Source organism: Pleurodeles waltl, chromosome 3_1 (genome assembly GCF_031143425.1).
Source record: "Pleurodeles waltl isolate 20211129_DDA chromosome 3_1, aPleWal1.hap1.20221129, whole genome shotgun sequence".
NCBI classification, from domain to species: domain Eukaryota; kingdom Metazoa; phylum Chordata; class Amphibia; order Caudata; family Salamandridae; genus Pleurodeles; species Pleurodeles waltl.
The window spans coordinates 233,818,519-233,836,088 of NC_090440.1; the positions used below are offsets into that span (position 1 = coordinate 233,818,519).

At 45.3% G+C, this 17,570-nt stretch overlaps 1 protein-coding gene across 7 annotated transcripts in view; it reads left to right on the plus strand.

Annotated features, from left to right (window-relative positions):
• The window catches only part of MYO9A (myosin IXA), a 1,132,274-nt gene that overhangs the window by 955,646 nt on the left and 159,058 nt on the right, over positions 1 to 17,570 (plus strand). For all 7 annotated transcript variants that reach the window (XM_069222286.1, XM_069222289.1, XM_069222284.1 and 4 more), the window contains 2 exons: positions 5,448 to 5,559; positions 5,705 to 5,766. In XM_069222286.1, the coding sequence (XP_069078387.1) occupies positions 5,448 to 5,559; positions 5,705 to 5,766 (174 nt within the window). The remainder of the gene's footprint in view (positions 1 to 5,447; positions 5,560 to 5,704; positions 5,767 to 17,570) is intronic.

The following is a 17,570-nucleotide window of genomic DNA, read 5'->3' on the forward strand; positions in this document are numbered from 1 at the left end:
AGGAGAAATTTAGTTCTTTTTCTATAGAAAAATATAAGAATTTCTATAAATGTATTAATACAAAATAGAATGTGTCTATTTGATGTAAATGTATTTTGAAAAACTGATTTGTTGAGATTTGAAAGTAAATTGGTTGGAAATCCAAAACACATTTAAGGTGTTCCTTGAATGATGATTCATTCCCATTGTGGGGATCTATGGTGTCTAATATTTCCTTTTTGCCAATGGGCATTTGCTGCTGTGACTGTTATTCTATCAGTCATGTGGGGGCATTTTATTATAATATAGCTTTCTAATAGAGACTTCTAGCCACTGATTCCTGAATCTCTGAATATTCCTCAGGCACCAGAATGGATTCGGAAACTTTTCAGCACTACCTTTGTGTGCCGATAGGTAGCACCATGCAGCTCCACAAGGACGCTGTTCTGCCCCATTAATGATTTGCAGAGCCTATGTATGTGCCACTCTGGATTGCCCTTATCAGTTCCTTTCCTTTCTCCTGACAGGGATCCAGAACTTCCTCTTGTCTCTTAGAGACCTTTACCTCAATTATTTTGTCCATCCACAGAGGAGTCCGCTACCTACACCACAGCAATGCGTAGGGCGACCAAATTCATCAACCTCCAGCTCATTCCTATGGAGGTAGAGGCTAACATATTAACTGAAGTTCTTATCTACCCCTCTTCACCAGCCATCACAGTCTTACCGCTCCTTTCGTAGATTCGGCTGAGGTACCCTGTACCGCCAGCCAATACAACCCGAAGCATGAAGCCCAGCAGTTTTGCAGCTTTGGTGCCCACCAACCCTGTGACCAAGATCAACTGGCTGCCCTATCCTTTACCACCTCCCAACCCCCCCTCATCCACCCACCCCAGAGCCCCACCTGCAAAACAACTGTATCGTGACCTTATTGGAGCACAGCCATCCAGTGGGCAAAATTGGTGGGCCATAGCATCAGATAGGTGGGCCCTCCTCTTTTTTTTCTGCACTGCCACACCTTTCAACGTCTCCCCAATGACTGACAGAACCATTTTTCTGTTTTGCAGCAGGAAGTGTAAGCCCTTTAGGCCAAAGTGGCTATCAAGAGGTGCCTGTGCCAGAAATGGGATATGGTTGATATTGCATCTACTTCCTTCTGCCCAGAAACTACTGAAGGGCTCTGGCCTATTTTAGTCCTTCACCCTCTCAGCACCTTCCTCTTGAAGGAAAAATACAAAATGCTTTGACTGGATTGTAGTGTTGGGCCTGCAAGACACCTATTTCCATATACCTGCCCTGCTGGCATACTGGTGTTACCTGCAGTTTGTGGGGGACAGAAGTATTTTCAGTTTGCTGATCTTTTTTCTGACCTCACCAGTGCCACTCGGGTGTTCACGAGTGATGATGGTGGTGGCAGCACGCTTCTGGAGATCAGGGGTGCCACTATTCTCCTACCTCGATGACTGGCTGTTAAAGGCGTGCTTGCCCCAGGCAGATGTTTACCGCCACCAGATGACGCCAAACCTCCTGTCGTCTTTGGAATTTACTATCAACATGCAAAATTCACACCTAACTTGGTTCATGCCTTTCTCCTGGGAAAAACAGTACAGGACATTCAGGCTGTGATAATTTCAGCCTCGGCTTTGGATTTCACAGAGGTCAACTCTTAAGATTGCTGGGACTGATAGCCTCTGGCATCCTGCTGGTCATGCACACTTGGTGGCATATAGGGGCTCTGCAGTGGGATCTTACTTTTTAGCTGGCCCAATATTAAGGGGACCTCATAGACCGCTTTCAGATTTCAGAGGAAACTGAAAAAGGCTTACCCTGGCAGTTGCTAGACCCCAATTGAGTCAGTGGCAGACCCCTCTTTCTTCCCTACCCAGAGACAGTGGTGACAGATGCATCATTTCTGATTATGGGTGGCCATCTTGGAGTGGTGGATATTAGAGGCATCTGGTCTTCGGTGGTGTCCCAGCTCCATATCAAGCTTATGAAGCTCAGGGCTATCTATTTGGTATTGAAAGCCTTCCTTCCATCCATCAAAGGTAGGCTGGTACAGGTGCTCAGGGACAGCACCACCTCCATGTGGTACTGCAACAAAACAGGGCAGGGTGAGGTCATGGCCCTTATGCCAGCTTGCAAATCTGGAATTGGCTGGACCGTCAAGGAATTTTCCTGGTGGTGAACCACCTGACAGCATCATTGCATGCCAATGCTCACAAGCTCAGGCCATTGATGCCTAGCCGATCACGAATGGCATTTACACCCACAGAGGGTGAGCAGGGTCTCTTCTTCGATTGGAGAGAAACTTGGCTCGATCTGTTCACCACTGCTGAGAAATTGCAATGTCAGCACTTTTGTTTCCAAGGCATCTCTTGCTCTGATATGTGTTCTGCCTCTAATGGGTCTCGGGACACCTGTATGCCTGCCCACTGTTAGCACTCTGGCCCTGAGAACTGAAGGTCTTTAGGAACGAACAGGCCCAAGTCAACATAGTGGTCCCGGATTAGGATGTATGACGGAATCCCGAATGCCATTACAACAAATGGTTTTTATAATGCAAGTGTTATATTGAAAATGCCTTTCCAATGAAAGGCTATTACAACTAAATTTATGACAACGATTTTGTCTTTACAACCAAAGCCTTTTCCCACGGAAATGTAAGTAATTAAAAGTTAAGTATAAACCCTAAACCACCACCTCCCCGTGGCAAAATCGTTAACTAATATAGGGTGGATCCTGTGGACCCGCGCCCTAGAGACCGCCACCTACCCAGGGCTTGATTGCAGTTTAGTGCGGGGGCCGCCACCTCCCCAGGGCTTTATTGTAATTCTGTGCAGAGCACCTGTTTCATATTTGTGTACAGGGAAACAGATAAAAACATTGTTCCTACAAGCAGCTCCCTGCTTGTGGGAGCAATGCCAGCACCCATAGGACGTGGGTAGCCGGCTCAGACCGCAGGGGCCTTCAGACTCCCTCTGCGGTTCTGTCACTCTCTCTCTTCCATCCCATAACGGGATGGAAGAGAGCGAGAGATTGTCATTGCTATGGTCTCTCCATGTAATGACTTCACAGTGTTAGACTAGCAAAATGTTTGGTATGAATGTAATAGTTACATTTGGATGCGGAGCAGAACATATTCACTTCTAGCCTAATGGTCAAGTTATAAAGGCATGCTCCTTGTAAACAATTTCATTGTAAAAGCCTTCTGTTGTGAAGGCATTTTCATTATAAGGCCTTCGTTAAAAAGGCCTCCCATTGTTCGGCTTTCTTTATAAATGCTGTTTTCCTTCGGATTTGACACAGAGAGCATGGTAAAGAGAACTCCTGGGCTTGAGCATTTGTCTTCCGATCTACTGTTGGAAAAGCAGGGTAGGGTTCTGTACCTGGCCTTTGCACCTTCATGCACAGAGATTGAGCAGCGACTGCTGAACACCTTCAACCTACCTACGGAGGTGGTTAATGTTATGTTGGCAGCCAGGTGTCCCTCGTCAAAAACTGTATACTCCTATCATTGGGAAAAATGTGTGGCTTTGTGCTTTATTCAGTAGACTGTCCCTGTGGAGGCCAGGTTATCTGACTTTCTCTTGTTTGTTTTGTCCCTAGCCCGGTAATGACTTGCCCTGGACACCACTAAAGGGTACCTTTTGGCTCTTGCTGTATTTTTTGCTATTGCCGGATCAGCCCTTTTTATTCAAGTCTCCTGTTATGGAATATTTGAAAGGTTTACAACATATTTCCTCCCTCTGCCTTCGTCATGCCATAGTGGGACCTCAACTTAGTCCTGATCTTTCTAATGTACACTCCATTTGAGCCACTTCACTGTCGTCCTTCATGGCTCCGCAGCCTCAAAACTGTGTTCCTTGTCGCCATAACATTGGTACAGAATGGAGTGAGTTTCAAGCTCTGTCAGCCCTCTGCACACCACCTTCTTTCCAGACAAAGTGGTTCTGTGGACTAGGGCATCCTTTCTGCTGAAAGTTGTGACACTGTTCAACTTCAATCAAACTATCACCCTGCCGGCATCCTGGGTACTTCCTCATCCTTCATTGGAGGATGAGAAACTCTATTGCGGACCAAAATGTGCACTGGGCTTCTACATTGATCATACCAAAAACCACTGGGTAAACCATCCGCTCTTTATGGGGTTCACTGGAGCAAAAAAAACACAAGGCTGTGCAGAAGAGAATCATCTCCCACTGGATCATGCTCTGTATTATGATCACCCATGCATTGGCTAAAAAGCTTCCTCCAGAAAAACTGCATGCTCATTCTACCTGGGCCAAAGCTGCTTACAATGCATTAGCACACGGAGTCTGTCTTACACATTTGCTAGGCAGCTGCTTGTGCTTGCCTTCATACGTTCACGAAGCACTACTGTCTGAACAATCGCGTCCACCAAAAAGGGATTTTACTCTCTTTGTTCTACATGACTTACTGGTGTGAGTCAATTCACAGCCCATCACCAGTTAGTTAATGCTTTGGGTATCTATTAAGACGGTGAGGGATATCCAGCTAGAAGTCTATCATTTGAAAAGTATACTTATTTTCTGTAACACTCGGTCTGGTAGAGAGACTATCTAGTCACAGATTTCTCGGCGATCTTCCCATTCTGCTGTTCTGTGATTAGACTGTCCATTAAAAAGATACCAAGTCTGGGAATCTGCACACTGGTCACACCAATTTGCTTTTGCGGCTCTGTATCAGTGGTGGGGCAGTCTCAGAAGCAACTGATGTCAGAGTATGGGAATGGCGCCTGTATATGCTCTCCACGTCATTTCCAGAGCAGAGCGGGAAGGCACCAGTGCGGAGCTGCATGGTACCACCAACAGGTGTGCAGAGATACTGCTGAAAGTGTTCCCGATCAAGTGTGACACCTAGGGAGTATTCAAAATGTGAGGATTCTACGGCTAGATAAAGTCTCTATCAGAAAGATGATTTCCTGAAAATAAGTAACTTGTTCCTCCCTGATTACATTTAGTAACTCCTCCCATTATGTGTCAAGGAGGTTAGTGATCTACAGTATCAAGTTTTAAATATCGTTCAACCAAAATTCTGTATCCTGAATATACAGAACCACAAAATCTTGAGTATAAGTAAGTGTAGTTTTATTTACATTCTTAACTCCACTCCTATTTAGATGTGGAGTTTAGAATAGTAAATCTGTGCTTACCTAAATATATGTACTTTAATTATGTTGTATTGCTCAATATTCTGGACATGATATTTTGGAATCACTATTGTGAAGTTTTAACTGTATACTTGGACTACAGTATGGAATCTGTGATTCAAGAACAAAGTTTTGACTTGATCTGGTTTCCTTCCAGTTGCTCACTTTCCAGTTGGTCCTGAATCCAGATTAGTGTGGCAAGTTGTATATTGTGAACGTATACCCTCATATCATACCCCTTCCTGTCACCTGCCTTTCAACATTTTCTTACCCCTTCTCATCAATATTCTTTTAGCTTGAAGAACACATGGGACACGTCTTTAAAGCTACACAGTACAGCATCCCAACCTACTGTGAGTTCTGCTCCTCTCTCATCTGGATCATGGACAGGGCTGCTGTGTGTAAATGTGAGTATACCTGCCATGATAGGTACTCTAGCAGTATAGGGCAAGGGTGCTAATCAGGGCTCAGCATTTTTAGTAAGTGGCACATGGGTAGAGGATTGTCACTGGCTGAATCTGCAATTAAGACAGTTTTTTTTTCCTTTTTCAGTGTGCAAATATGCTTGCCATAAGAAGTGCTGTCTAAGGACACCTGTGAAGTGCTCTAAAAAGGTAAGGGTCCACAGTAGATGCAAGGAGGTGGAAGGTCGCAGAAAAGCTTACAGAAAAACATGTTTTTATGTGTTTTTTTCAGTATCTATCTTGGTTTGTCCAGCTGTTAGCGAATGACAGCCTGTATGTATTTAAATACAATATAACCACTCTTCATAAGTGTCTGCCATTTTTAAAACAAAATAAAGAGAGCTTGCTGCGCTTGTCTGATAATTTGTCAGAACTGTAAGAGAAATTGTGGGAGAAAGTGCAGGTCTTCACAGCCAGCATCATAACAAAAGTGGTGGCGCTTTCGCACTGGGGCAAGTTACCACTGCGACTGTCTCACACTGCTACAAAGCACACCTGTCTGATCACACAGCTCCAAACTACAGATAGATGTTTATTTAAGTGGCACACTAGTAACTTATAAGTTAAAAGAATATATTTAAGAGTTGTGGAAAGTTCTAGAATCTAATGCCACTCTGCCTCTCAGGCAAGTCTGGTATCCGGCTTGTGCTGACTGGATCTCATAACACTTAAGGGTTGCAAACCCATGTTTTGTCTGAGGTTTTTACTTCAGAAATATATTTGTTCACAATTCATTTGACCTCTCTTTAACGTCTTTCCTGAATTTAATTATCTGGAGTATTTTCTTTCCAGATATGACTTCACTTTTTGTTAAGTGCCCCTCCTTTAGCAAGAAGGCAGCTTTTGGACAACATTCCCTGTGTGTTTTGTCTTCTTCAACCATATTCTGTCAAAACATGTCCTTTTTTCAGAAATTGACGAGTCATCAAAGACAGGGAATAATTCACCTGAGAGGAAAGCTGGGGGAATTTAGAGCTGCCGAAGAAAACAACACACAGAAACAGAAAGGGTTCTTTCCATGGCACCAGCTTCCTCCCATGAAAGGAACCCCTACAGAGGGCGAGCTATGAACAAGAAACATAAAAGGCATCCCCCATTATCATTCTAAGCATTCCTTTTGTTTACAGGAGCATCAATCAAGTCAAAACCATTAGCACAGCCATGCTCGCCTCAAAAGACTTAACTGCAACTCTAATCCCTCCAGTACTATTATCAGTACCATTACCGCAGACCAACTACATCTGCAGCAAGACAGGCACAATCTATCTCAGTGCCACTGCCAAGCAAGTCTTCACTACGCCATTAGTCAGACAGACATTGAAACACTTGACACCAGTGACATGCAAACACCATTATTTGTCACTGAAGCCCTGAAAAGCACAATCTTCAACTTTATGACGACCCTATATCTCAGCTCCAAGAAAGTCTGTCATCAAGACATTTGATGTTGAGACATTTATCTATATCAGTCCATTCCTTGCCTTCAAATAATGGAGTTGGTCTTGTGGAAGAGTCAGTTATTCCTGAGAGGCCAGGGATAATCATACCTGCAGAAGGTACTTTACAGGTTCCTCTTCAGCTTCTAAATCTGCCTCCACTCTCAAAACAGACTGATCCTTTTATTTAACACCTCTGGGGCCTGTAACACCACGAGGTCCCTCTCTCACATTGGTTCCAAGGCCAACAGAACTTTTACCACCTCCTCCAGGAAATCCAGACAGACATAACCGAAGAATTCATCAAATGTCAAAGTACAGCTTTGTATGTTCCAGATGCATCATGTACACTGACTTTTCCATCAGCTTCTCCACAAGCTTATACAGTAGATGATATCTTAACCTACCGAGATGTTCTCATCCGAGGAGCAGCTAAATTGAACATACAGAAATAAATCTCTCCAGCTATTTTCTCGATTGTCATGGAGACTTTACACCCAAGAGACTTCTCCAAGACCTATCCTACCTCTGGTGCAGGATTTACAGAGCTGGCAGATAAAAAAAATCCTGACTCCACCCAGCCACTTTGAAATCGGCAGCACCAAGACTTCTAAAAAAAATAATAAAGGGGTAGAACAGGATCCACTTTTCCTGAAGTAAGAACCACATCCTGATCCTTTAATCGTTTTTGCAGTGAGGGAGAAACACCCTTCAGCTCCTGCAACTTCCTTTCCTCCAGAGAGAAAAAAGCAAGAAGATAGACACAGTGGGAACAAAAATTGTGGGTCTTCTGCTACAGCTCTCAAAACAGCTACTGATTACACACTTATAGGAAAATATGTCTCAGCTCTTTGGGAATCTTTGTAAAATTATGGAAACAACTTAGCAAAAGAAAAGAAACAAGGCTTCCTGGATATCGTAGATGAAGAACAAGTTCTCACATCAGAAATTAATAGCTGCTGTTGATGCTATAGATCTGACAGCAAAACAATTACTGCCATGATATTTCTCCCAGGCGCACTTCCTAGCTTTGTCTCACTATCCTGAATGCTAAAAATAGTGAGCTTCCCCTTTTCAGGCTCCGTCCTTTTGGTTGTCTTGCAGAGGGGGAAATAGGGATGATAGAGTCAGTGACTCGTAAAGTAGTAGGTTTGGAGGAGAAGCATTTTTATCTCTCTCAATTCTGCTGTATGAATCCCAGACAATACCACAATACCCACACAGTGATCTCATTATCCACAACAAGAGCAAGGCCATCAATCTCAACAGCAGCTATCGCGATATTCAAGGGGATAAAATTGAGGCAGACACCAACTGCCTCAACAATACTACAGAGACTTCACTCCGGCGAAACCTCACTCTTAATAAGAAACAATGAGTTCAACACTCCATCTGCTCTGTTCACCACTTCAGAGAGAGGGAGTGTAACAAAACATCTGGAAGAGAGGAGGAAAGTCCCAACAGACAAGTGGGTCTTACAAATTGTGCAGAACGGTTATACCATTAAGTTTAAATCTGCGCCGTCCTTAATTCCAACAAAAAGGTCTCCACAATATCATCTACCCCAGCACAAAGTGGATGTTTCATCACTTCTCTAAAAACGAGCAATTTAACTTGTTTCTCCTTCACCATAAGGGCAAGGTATTTTATGGTACCCATGAAAGGCCCCAAATATTTTTACTCCGCATTGGACCTCAGGCAAGCCAATAAGTATATCAGTTGTCAAAAATTAGAATGTTGGCACTGCATCAAATTTATCCCCAGCGCATGAAGACCAGATGTACTCTGTGGATTTAAGGGATACTTACTTCTGCAACCCAATGTTTCTCGGATTTCTTGTTACTAGTTTAAAGTGTCAAATTTTGGCCTTACATCTGCACCAAGAACGTTTTAAAAATGCATGACAGTAGTTGCAGCTTTTCTTCATAGAAAAGAGATCTTTGTCTGTCCATTCCTAGATGACTATAAAACCTCATGCGGAATTCCAAACATAAAAGAACTTTGATTTCACTGCCGAATTATTAAGCAGTTTAGGACTGCATGTTAGTCTGGAAAGGTCGACTGGTTTGATTATGAATTTATCTTGAAGCATCTCTCAGTACCATCGTAGAAGAAGTGTCTCCTTTGTAGGAAAGAGTTTGCTCCATTTTTCCAGCTGCTACATGTCACAAATCCCTTAGTAAGGAAAATGTCTTCTCTCCTAGGATCCATGACCTGTTGCATCTTTCTGGTACCCAATGCTAGTCACTTCATAAACCTCTACAAAAGGCTCAGAAGACTGATGATCACAAGCTCAAGGACATTAAGATAACAACATTTCATTAATCAATAGGTTTTCTAGTCCATTCAGTGATGAATGAAGAAGTCAAACCTGCTCAAAGGTATTCCTTCCCATTAGGATCATCTAGCTTAGTCCATAGTGACCAATGCATCTCTCACTACTTGGGGAGTTCATTTATGAGAGCTAACAATTTAAAGTCAGTGGTCGCAACAACAGTAGCTTTACCCCATCAGTGTTCTCAAACTGAAAACAGTCCACCTCATCCTCAGAACTTTTCAACCACAATTGTTTGCAAATGCCGAAAACGTAAAATGCCAAAACTACAGCTCCAGTGTGTGGGATCTACAATCCATGTGCAATGTCCTTTTAATAAAGTGGTCGAGCAGATTTCACTACTCTTTTCCTCCAGTACCATTCATACAGAGACTGACAATTAACTTCAAACGGTCTCTTTCAACCATGATCCTTATAGTTCCGGAGTGGCTACAGGGTTTCCAGAACCTCTTAACGTATTCCTCAAACCTCACAGGAAATTACAATGCAAACTTAACCTTTTGTTCAGAATGTGAGGCAAAATCTTCCATCCCAACATACAATTTTTGTACTTCCAAAGGAAAGAAGGGGTTTGATCATGTAAAGGCAGGTGGGGGAGGGATCAGATAAACTAAACAATGTATTTACAGGGACCCCAACCTGCTATCAATCAAATAAATTCAAAATACACAGACCAGCACCATTATTCTGTGTGTAATAATACGTTTCTTTATATTTCATCATTCTATTGGTATCCACATATTTTTACACCAAAATAGCCCCATTACTATTTTAAACACAAAATATATAGATATTCACATAAGTATTCCTATTTCCCGACCAACCAATTATGTATTACCACTGAGTATTGGTGGGGTGCCCAAATTTAAGGCAGCGTGCTTCAGCTATTATAGAATCACAGAATAGAATAGATGGATTCGGAATGATAGATCAAGTGTGCTCTCACCCCTATGTGCCAGCAGTTATCCCTTAAATCTGCTATCACAGTATGAACAGTTGAACCCTTTGTGATGTCTAAGGAACCAAAATTACTCTAGAGTAAACACCACGGATGTGAAGACCACAGTAGATGTGAGAAGTGCATCCAAGAAAGTATGGAAGTATCTTATTGTTCCTTTCACCTACAGCACTGTGTGCAGAGCTTGCACTGGCAATTTGCACCTTGAAAAATGGCTTTCACAGTTCTTGTGTTCTGTAAGTAATACAGCAGGGTTTCTAGAAATAAAGGGTTTCACCCAAATAAACATATCAATGTGAAAATGATTAAATAAATTATGCCCTGCAACAGTGAGGACAAGTATGTCATATCTTACTTCTAAAATATGTGGATACAATATTTGAACTTGGCAGCATGGCTCCTGAGGTCATGGATTATGGACATTTAAATTAATCACTGAATTTCATAAAATTCTCAAGGAAACCAAAAGGTCCGTCTACCAGGAGTTTATATGCCTTCAATTGAAGCAATTTTTAACAAAAATCATGATCCTCTATCTTGCCAGGAAAATGCTTTGTCCTTGTTTAGTACACTTGGCAGACTCAAGGCTACATTTTTCTTTTATGAAAGTGCACATGGCTGCTATAACATCTTACTGCAAAGGCACAGATGAAAGCTCTTTCTACACAATTCCACTCATCAGAGTCTTCTTGGAAGGACTTAAGAAAATCTATCCTCCAGTCAGAAGGCCTGCTCTTCGATGCAAGTTGAATTTGGTTCTCTGCAAACTGATGGGGTCTCCTTTTGAGTCATCTGTCCTTAAAGCCACATTGCAGCATCTTTTGTGGAAAGTTGCCTCCTTAAATGCTATTATATCAGTTAGAAGAGTTAATTAATTACAGACCTTTACATCCAGTCTGCATTTTTGTTAATTTTCCATCACACATAATAATTGTAAGGGCACAACTTTCTTTTCTTCCGAAGGTTGTGTCACATTTCCATGTAATTGAAACTTTTCATTTTCCTGTATTTTTTCCCCAATTCTTCCTCTCCAGCAGAGAGTTTACTTCATTGTCTAGATGTGGAGAGTCGTGAAATTTTATTTAGACAAAACTAAATCCATAAAAAGAAAGCAAGACATCTTTGTTAATGATGGTTCTCTCCAAACAGGATTGACATCCTGTAAACAGATTATAGACTATAGCTCAGTGGATTGTTTCATACCATTTGGCAAATAAACCGTTTCCTGGTAAACCAAAAGTACACTCCACTAGAGAATAAACACCATCTTCCACTTGGGTCAATAATGTTGCTCTTTCAGAAATGTGTAAAGCAGCAACTTGGAAATCCTTTCATAAGTTCACTAAATGTTATTATCTGATAGAGACAACTAGCCACAGATTCCTTATCTTAGAATTCTCACCAGGCGTCAGATTGGGTCCAGTAATTTTCCCTCAGCAGTACCTCTGCGCGTCGGTAGAGGGTGTAGAGCGACTTCGCAGCGATGTCATCCCTGGGCATGACGTCAGCGGTGTCCATACATTCCCTCCTCGGACGCGCTGACGTCAATTTCTTCTTCTCCATGCAGTAACACGGATCCGGTGTATCGAGTACCTCAGGCCTTTTTGGCCTTTTCTTCCCGACGTCCAGTATTTCATATTACTTTCTAAACGTAATAGTGAATATACCTTCTCGGTTTATCCTCATTCCGTCTGTTTGTGGTGTCTGGGGTCTCATCATGACACCGCCGACTGCGACGCCTGCCATCGTTTGAAGCTGAGCAGACAAGTCCTCTTCACGCTGTTGTCACAGTCCGTCTTTAGGGTCCTGAGAGCGCTCCACGCGTCGTTCTCGGATGGTTCAGTCGACCTCAGTTGAACCCTCTGTGTCTCCAAGTAAATCTTCACAGGCACCTGCACACGCTTCGGTGCCTCAGAGTTCACCTCCAGTGGAGTCTGCGCCCTCCATTCTATTTTTGGTCCTTCCCCTCCCTCTGGAGCGCCTTTTGGGTCCTATGGAGGTGGTGAGCGTTTTGGCGGGGTCTTCAGTGGTGGTTTCCACCTCGTGCCTGCTCACTCTCTCGAATCCGGAGTCAGATGGGCATCGGCGCACAACCTTGTACGACCTCCGTCTCCTTCACCTGATCCTCTTGTCCTGTGCCCCCTCATGGTGCCGTTGGACCAGTTGACTCCACTTGGCGTGCCTATATTGATATCTCAGGAGTCGGTCACCACCTATGCCGGGAATGGCGCTGGGGATTTTACCTGAGGCTTCTGTGCTGGATCCACTTTCTGAATCTCTTGCACATCCTCATGCTCCCCTTCTGAGGCCCATTCCAGGTTCATCCTCGGATTGGGTACTTGATTTGGGAACTGCTAGTGGTCTAGACTCCACTTTAGCATCTAGCCTGCTCTCGTCCCCTGGCTTGGAGACGGAGGCCAGCACTGCATTTGCAGATGTTTTGAGGCGGGTGGCTGATGTTTTGACTTTGCATCTTCCTGTGGTGCTATTGTCTACTGATCCGTTACCTTTTACTCTGGATCAAGCCAACACAGAACCCTTTCTGCCTTTTTGCGAGGCTCTCTACGACATACTTCTAGTTGTCTGGAATCAGTCTGTCTCTGGTCCTTTGTTGGATCGTTCTATTTCACACAGGCATCGGCCGGCACAAAAAGACCCTGTAGGAAAATGCCACTGTTGGCATGGTTACCCCCTCACTTTTTGTCTTTTGTTGATGCTAGTTATGATTGAAAGTGTGCTGGGACCCTGCTAACCCGGCCCCAAAACCAGTGTTCTTTCCGTAAACTCTACCTTTGTCTCCACAAATGGCGCAGCCTTGGTACACAGATAAGTCCCTTGTAAATGGTACCCCTGGTACCAAGGGCCCTGTGGCCGGGGAAGGTCTCTAAGGGCTGCAGCATGTATTATGCCATCCTGGGGACCCCCTCACTCAGCACATGTACACTGCCTCACAGCTTGTGTGTGCTGGTGGGGAGAAAAAGACTAAGTCGACTTGGCATTCCCTTCAGAGTGCCATGCCCACAACCCACTGCCTGTGGCATGGGTAAGTCACCCCTCTAGCAGGCCTTACAGCCCTAAAGCAGGGTGCACTATACCACAGGTGAGGGCATAGCTGCATAAGAACTATGCCCCCTACAGTGTCTAAGCCAATTCTTAGACAGTGTAAGTGCAGGGTAGCCATAAAGAGTATATGGTCTGGGAGTTTATCAAACACGAACTCCACAGTTTCATAATGGCTACACTGAATACTGGGAAGTTTGATGCCAGTGTGGGAATTATTGAGAAATGCACACAGAGAGCATCTTAGAGATGTCTACTAGCCCAACTACTAATTCTAGGCTGACCAGTTTCTGCCAGCCTGCCACATCTAGATGGGTTTCTGGCCACACGGGGTGAGTGCCTTTGTGCACTCTTTCAGCAGGAACAAAGCCTGTACTGGGTGGAGGTGCTTCTCACCTCCCCCTGCAGGAACTGTAGCACCTGGCGGTGAGCCTCAAAGGCTCAAGCCTGGTATTACAGCACCCCAGAGCACTCCAGTTAGTGGAGATGCCCACCCCCCTGGACACAGCCCCCACTTTTGGCGGCAAGTCCAAAGGAGTTAGTGAGAAAAGCAAGGAGGAGTCACCCTACAGCCAGGACAGCCCCTAAGGTGTCCTGAGCTGAGGTGACACCTGCCTTAGGAAATCCTCCATCTTGCTTTGGAGGATTTCCCCAAATAGGATTAGGGATGTGCCTCTCTCCCCACAGGGAGGAGGCACAAGGAGGGTGTAGCCACCCTCAAGGATAGTAGCCATTGGCTATTGCCCTCCAGCCCTAAACACACCCCTAAATTGAGTATTTAGGGGCGACCCTGAACCCAGGAAAACAGATTCCTGATGACTTGAAACAAGAAGAAGAACTGCTGACCTGAAAGCCCTGCAGAGAAGACGGAGATGACAACTGACTTGGCCCGAGCCCTACTGGCCTGTCTCCAGACTCAAAGAACCTGCAACAGCGACGCATCCAGCAGGATACGCGATCTCTGCCGACTCAGAGGACAACCCTGCAACCCAAAGGAGCAAGAAACTCCTGAGGACAGCGGCTCTGTCTAAACAACCAAGAAGCAACCAACTTTAAAGGGACTCCAGCCTCACTCCTGAAGCGTGAGTCCCCAGCACTCTGCACCCAACGCCCCCGGCTCGTGTCCAGAAGAACCAACACTGCAGAGAGGACCCCCAGGCGACACCAACGACATGGACATCCTGAGATGACCTCCCTGCACCCCCACAGCAACGCCTGCAGAGAGAATCCAGAGGCTCCCCCTGACCACGACTGCCTGTAACAAAGAACCCGACGCCTGAAAGAAGCACTGCACCCGCAGCCCCCAGGCCCGAGAGAAACCAACTACTGGTGCAGGAGTCACCAGCAGGCAGCCCTCATCGTTGCCCAGTTGGTGGCTGGCCCGAGAAGTCCCCCTGTGCCCTGTCTGCATCGCCAGAGTGAACCCCAGGTCGCTCAATTGATTTTTATCTAGAACCCGACACCTACTTTGCACACTGCACCCGGCCGCCACTGTGCCACAGAGGGTGTATTTTGTGGGCCTGTTTGTGATTCCACCCCCCCCCCTCATCCCCCCCAAGTGCTCTACCGGACCCCTGGTCTCTATAGGTGCCTATGTTATTTGGGCCCTACTTTGACCTATGCACCTGACCAGCCCTGTGTTGCTGGTGCTGTGTGTTTGGGTTGACTTGAACCCCCAACAGTGGGCTGCCTATGCCCGGGAGACTGAACTTGTAAGTGCTTTACTTACCTGATAAACTAACCAAACTCACCTCCCCCAGGAACGTCTGATTTTTAAAATAGCTTATTGCCATTTTAACCTAAACTGTGTGTACTACTGCTTTAAATCAAAGTTCTATACTTACCTATGTGAAGTACCTTGCATTTTATGTACTTAACTCAAATCTTGAATCTTGTGGTTCTAAAATAAATTAAGAAAAATATTTTTCTATTTAAAACCTATTGGCCCGGAGTTAAGTCTTTGAGCGTGTGTTCCTCATTTATTGCCTGTGTATGTTCAACAAATGCTTAACACTACCCTCTGATAAGCCTACTGCTCGACCACACTATCACAAAATAGAGCATTAGTATTATCTAATTTTGCCACTATCAACCCCTAAGGGGAACCCTTGGACTCTGTGCACACTAGCTCTCACTTTGAGATAGTATATACAGAGCCAACTTCCTACAGTCAGTGATCAGGAGGACCACCAACAAGCCTTGGCAAATGCAAATCTGGGCAGAAGAGGGTTTCCCCTTGGAGGGGTGTCCGGGATGACCCTCAGCAGTCGGTAGAGCCAGCAGATGCAGTCGCAGCCCCCACAGGCAATCCACTGGCAGCAGGCACAGGAAGTTGCAGTGAGGCCCAGTCAGCACACCTGGAGAGGAGTACCACGTCATTGGAGTAGCAGAGAAGAGACTGTTTTTGCAAGAATGAAGTTCTGGAGGCTGGGGCTACTTGGAGCCTGATGATCCCTTGTAGAAGGAGTCAACAAGCCCTGGGTGCTGCAAGAGTCGCGGTGCACGGGGGTATTGTCCTTCAAGGAGAGGCAAGGGGTCAATGCCTCCCAAGATGGACAGAGGGCAGAGAGGACCAAGCGGACCACTCAGGACCTCCACCTGTGTTGGAGTATCCACACAGTTCCTGTGGAGAGTGGATCCCAGCAGCCGGATGTCGCTGCCATAGGTGCCTGCGGATGCAGGGGAGTGACTCCTTCACTTTCTTTGATGCAGCTGAAGTCTTGTCAACCCCAGAGGATGCACAGCCGTGGAAATGTTGCAGTTACTGGAAAGGGTCGAAGAAATAATGTTGCAGGGCGAGGTTGTCTCACGGTCCCTAAATAGCCCAAACAGGGAGCTTGGTCACTCTGCAGAGTGACCACCTATCCGAGGGGAGTCACTGATGTCAGTCACCTTTCCTGACCAACCAGGTGCTCATAGGGGCCTCTGTACATCTTATTTTCAAGATGGCAGAATCAAGTTGCCACCTGAGGTGCTCTGGGCACAACGCTTGGGGTGGTGATGGACAGGGGAGTGGTCACTCTCCTTTCCTTTGTGTGCTTTCCCACCAGAGCAGTGACCGAGAGTCCCTGGGCTGGTGCAAACCAGTTTATGCAAGCAAGGCACCAAATGTGCATTTCAAAGCAAGCTACTCCTCCCCAGCTGTGTAACACCTATTTCCAAGGGAGAGGGTGTTGCATCCCCTCACACATGAACCTGCACCCTGACCTATGGGTTAGGAGCGCCTACCACAGGGGTGAATTACAGTGACCTGGTGCAGTGACCAACAGCTAAAGGGTGCAGCACCTTTTCACGCAGGCTGCAATGGCAGGCCTGCAGACACAGTTTGCGTGGGTGGCGTAATACGTGCTGCAGCCCATGGGGAGCCCCTGGTGTACCAATGCCCTGGGTATCTAAGTACCATATACAAGGGGCTTACAGTGGTACACCAGTATGCCAGTTCTTTGGGAGGTAAAGGGTACCAAAGCAACCAAATTAAGAGGAGAGAGCACAATCACTGGTGTCCTGGTTAGCAGGATCCCTGTGAAAACAGTCTAAACACACTGAAAAACAGGCAAAAAGTGGGGTTAACCATGCCAAAAAGAGTGACTTTCGTACAGTAGGAGCCAATGTTACAATGTTTGGGGAGGGAGCTCAAGTACTTTGGCACTTTTCAGTAGTGATAAAGTGCACAGAGTCCTAAAACCCCCAAAAACGAAACCAGAAGAATGGAGGGAGGCATGAAACAGTTGGGGGAAGATCACCCTAAGGCTGTCAGGTCTAACAAGTGCCAACACCTGTGTTGGACCTCTGACCAACATCAGCCCGAGCTCAACTGATATTGACCTATGGAATCACAAAAGCACATCCGGTTGTTATGCATCCTGACTATAACAAGGAGGACAATGAGGGTGATTGGTTACTCTGATTAGTTATTCACCCCTCTCTGTACTGATGATACACTATACCTGGATGTTCATAATGCTAGAGTGCTAGACACCTCTCCTGAAACAGAGCTTTACTCGCCACATGGGTGAACAATAGACAAATGTGCCTTCTTTTCTGATGGTCCTAAGTGCAGCTGAGGTGCTCGAGCTGCAATTTCCATTAAATGACACAAGCACACACCCTCTAGCAGAGATTCTCCAAACAGCCAACAGCATTGAAGCCCTTTCTACCATTTAGC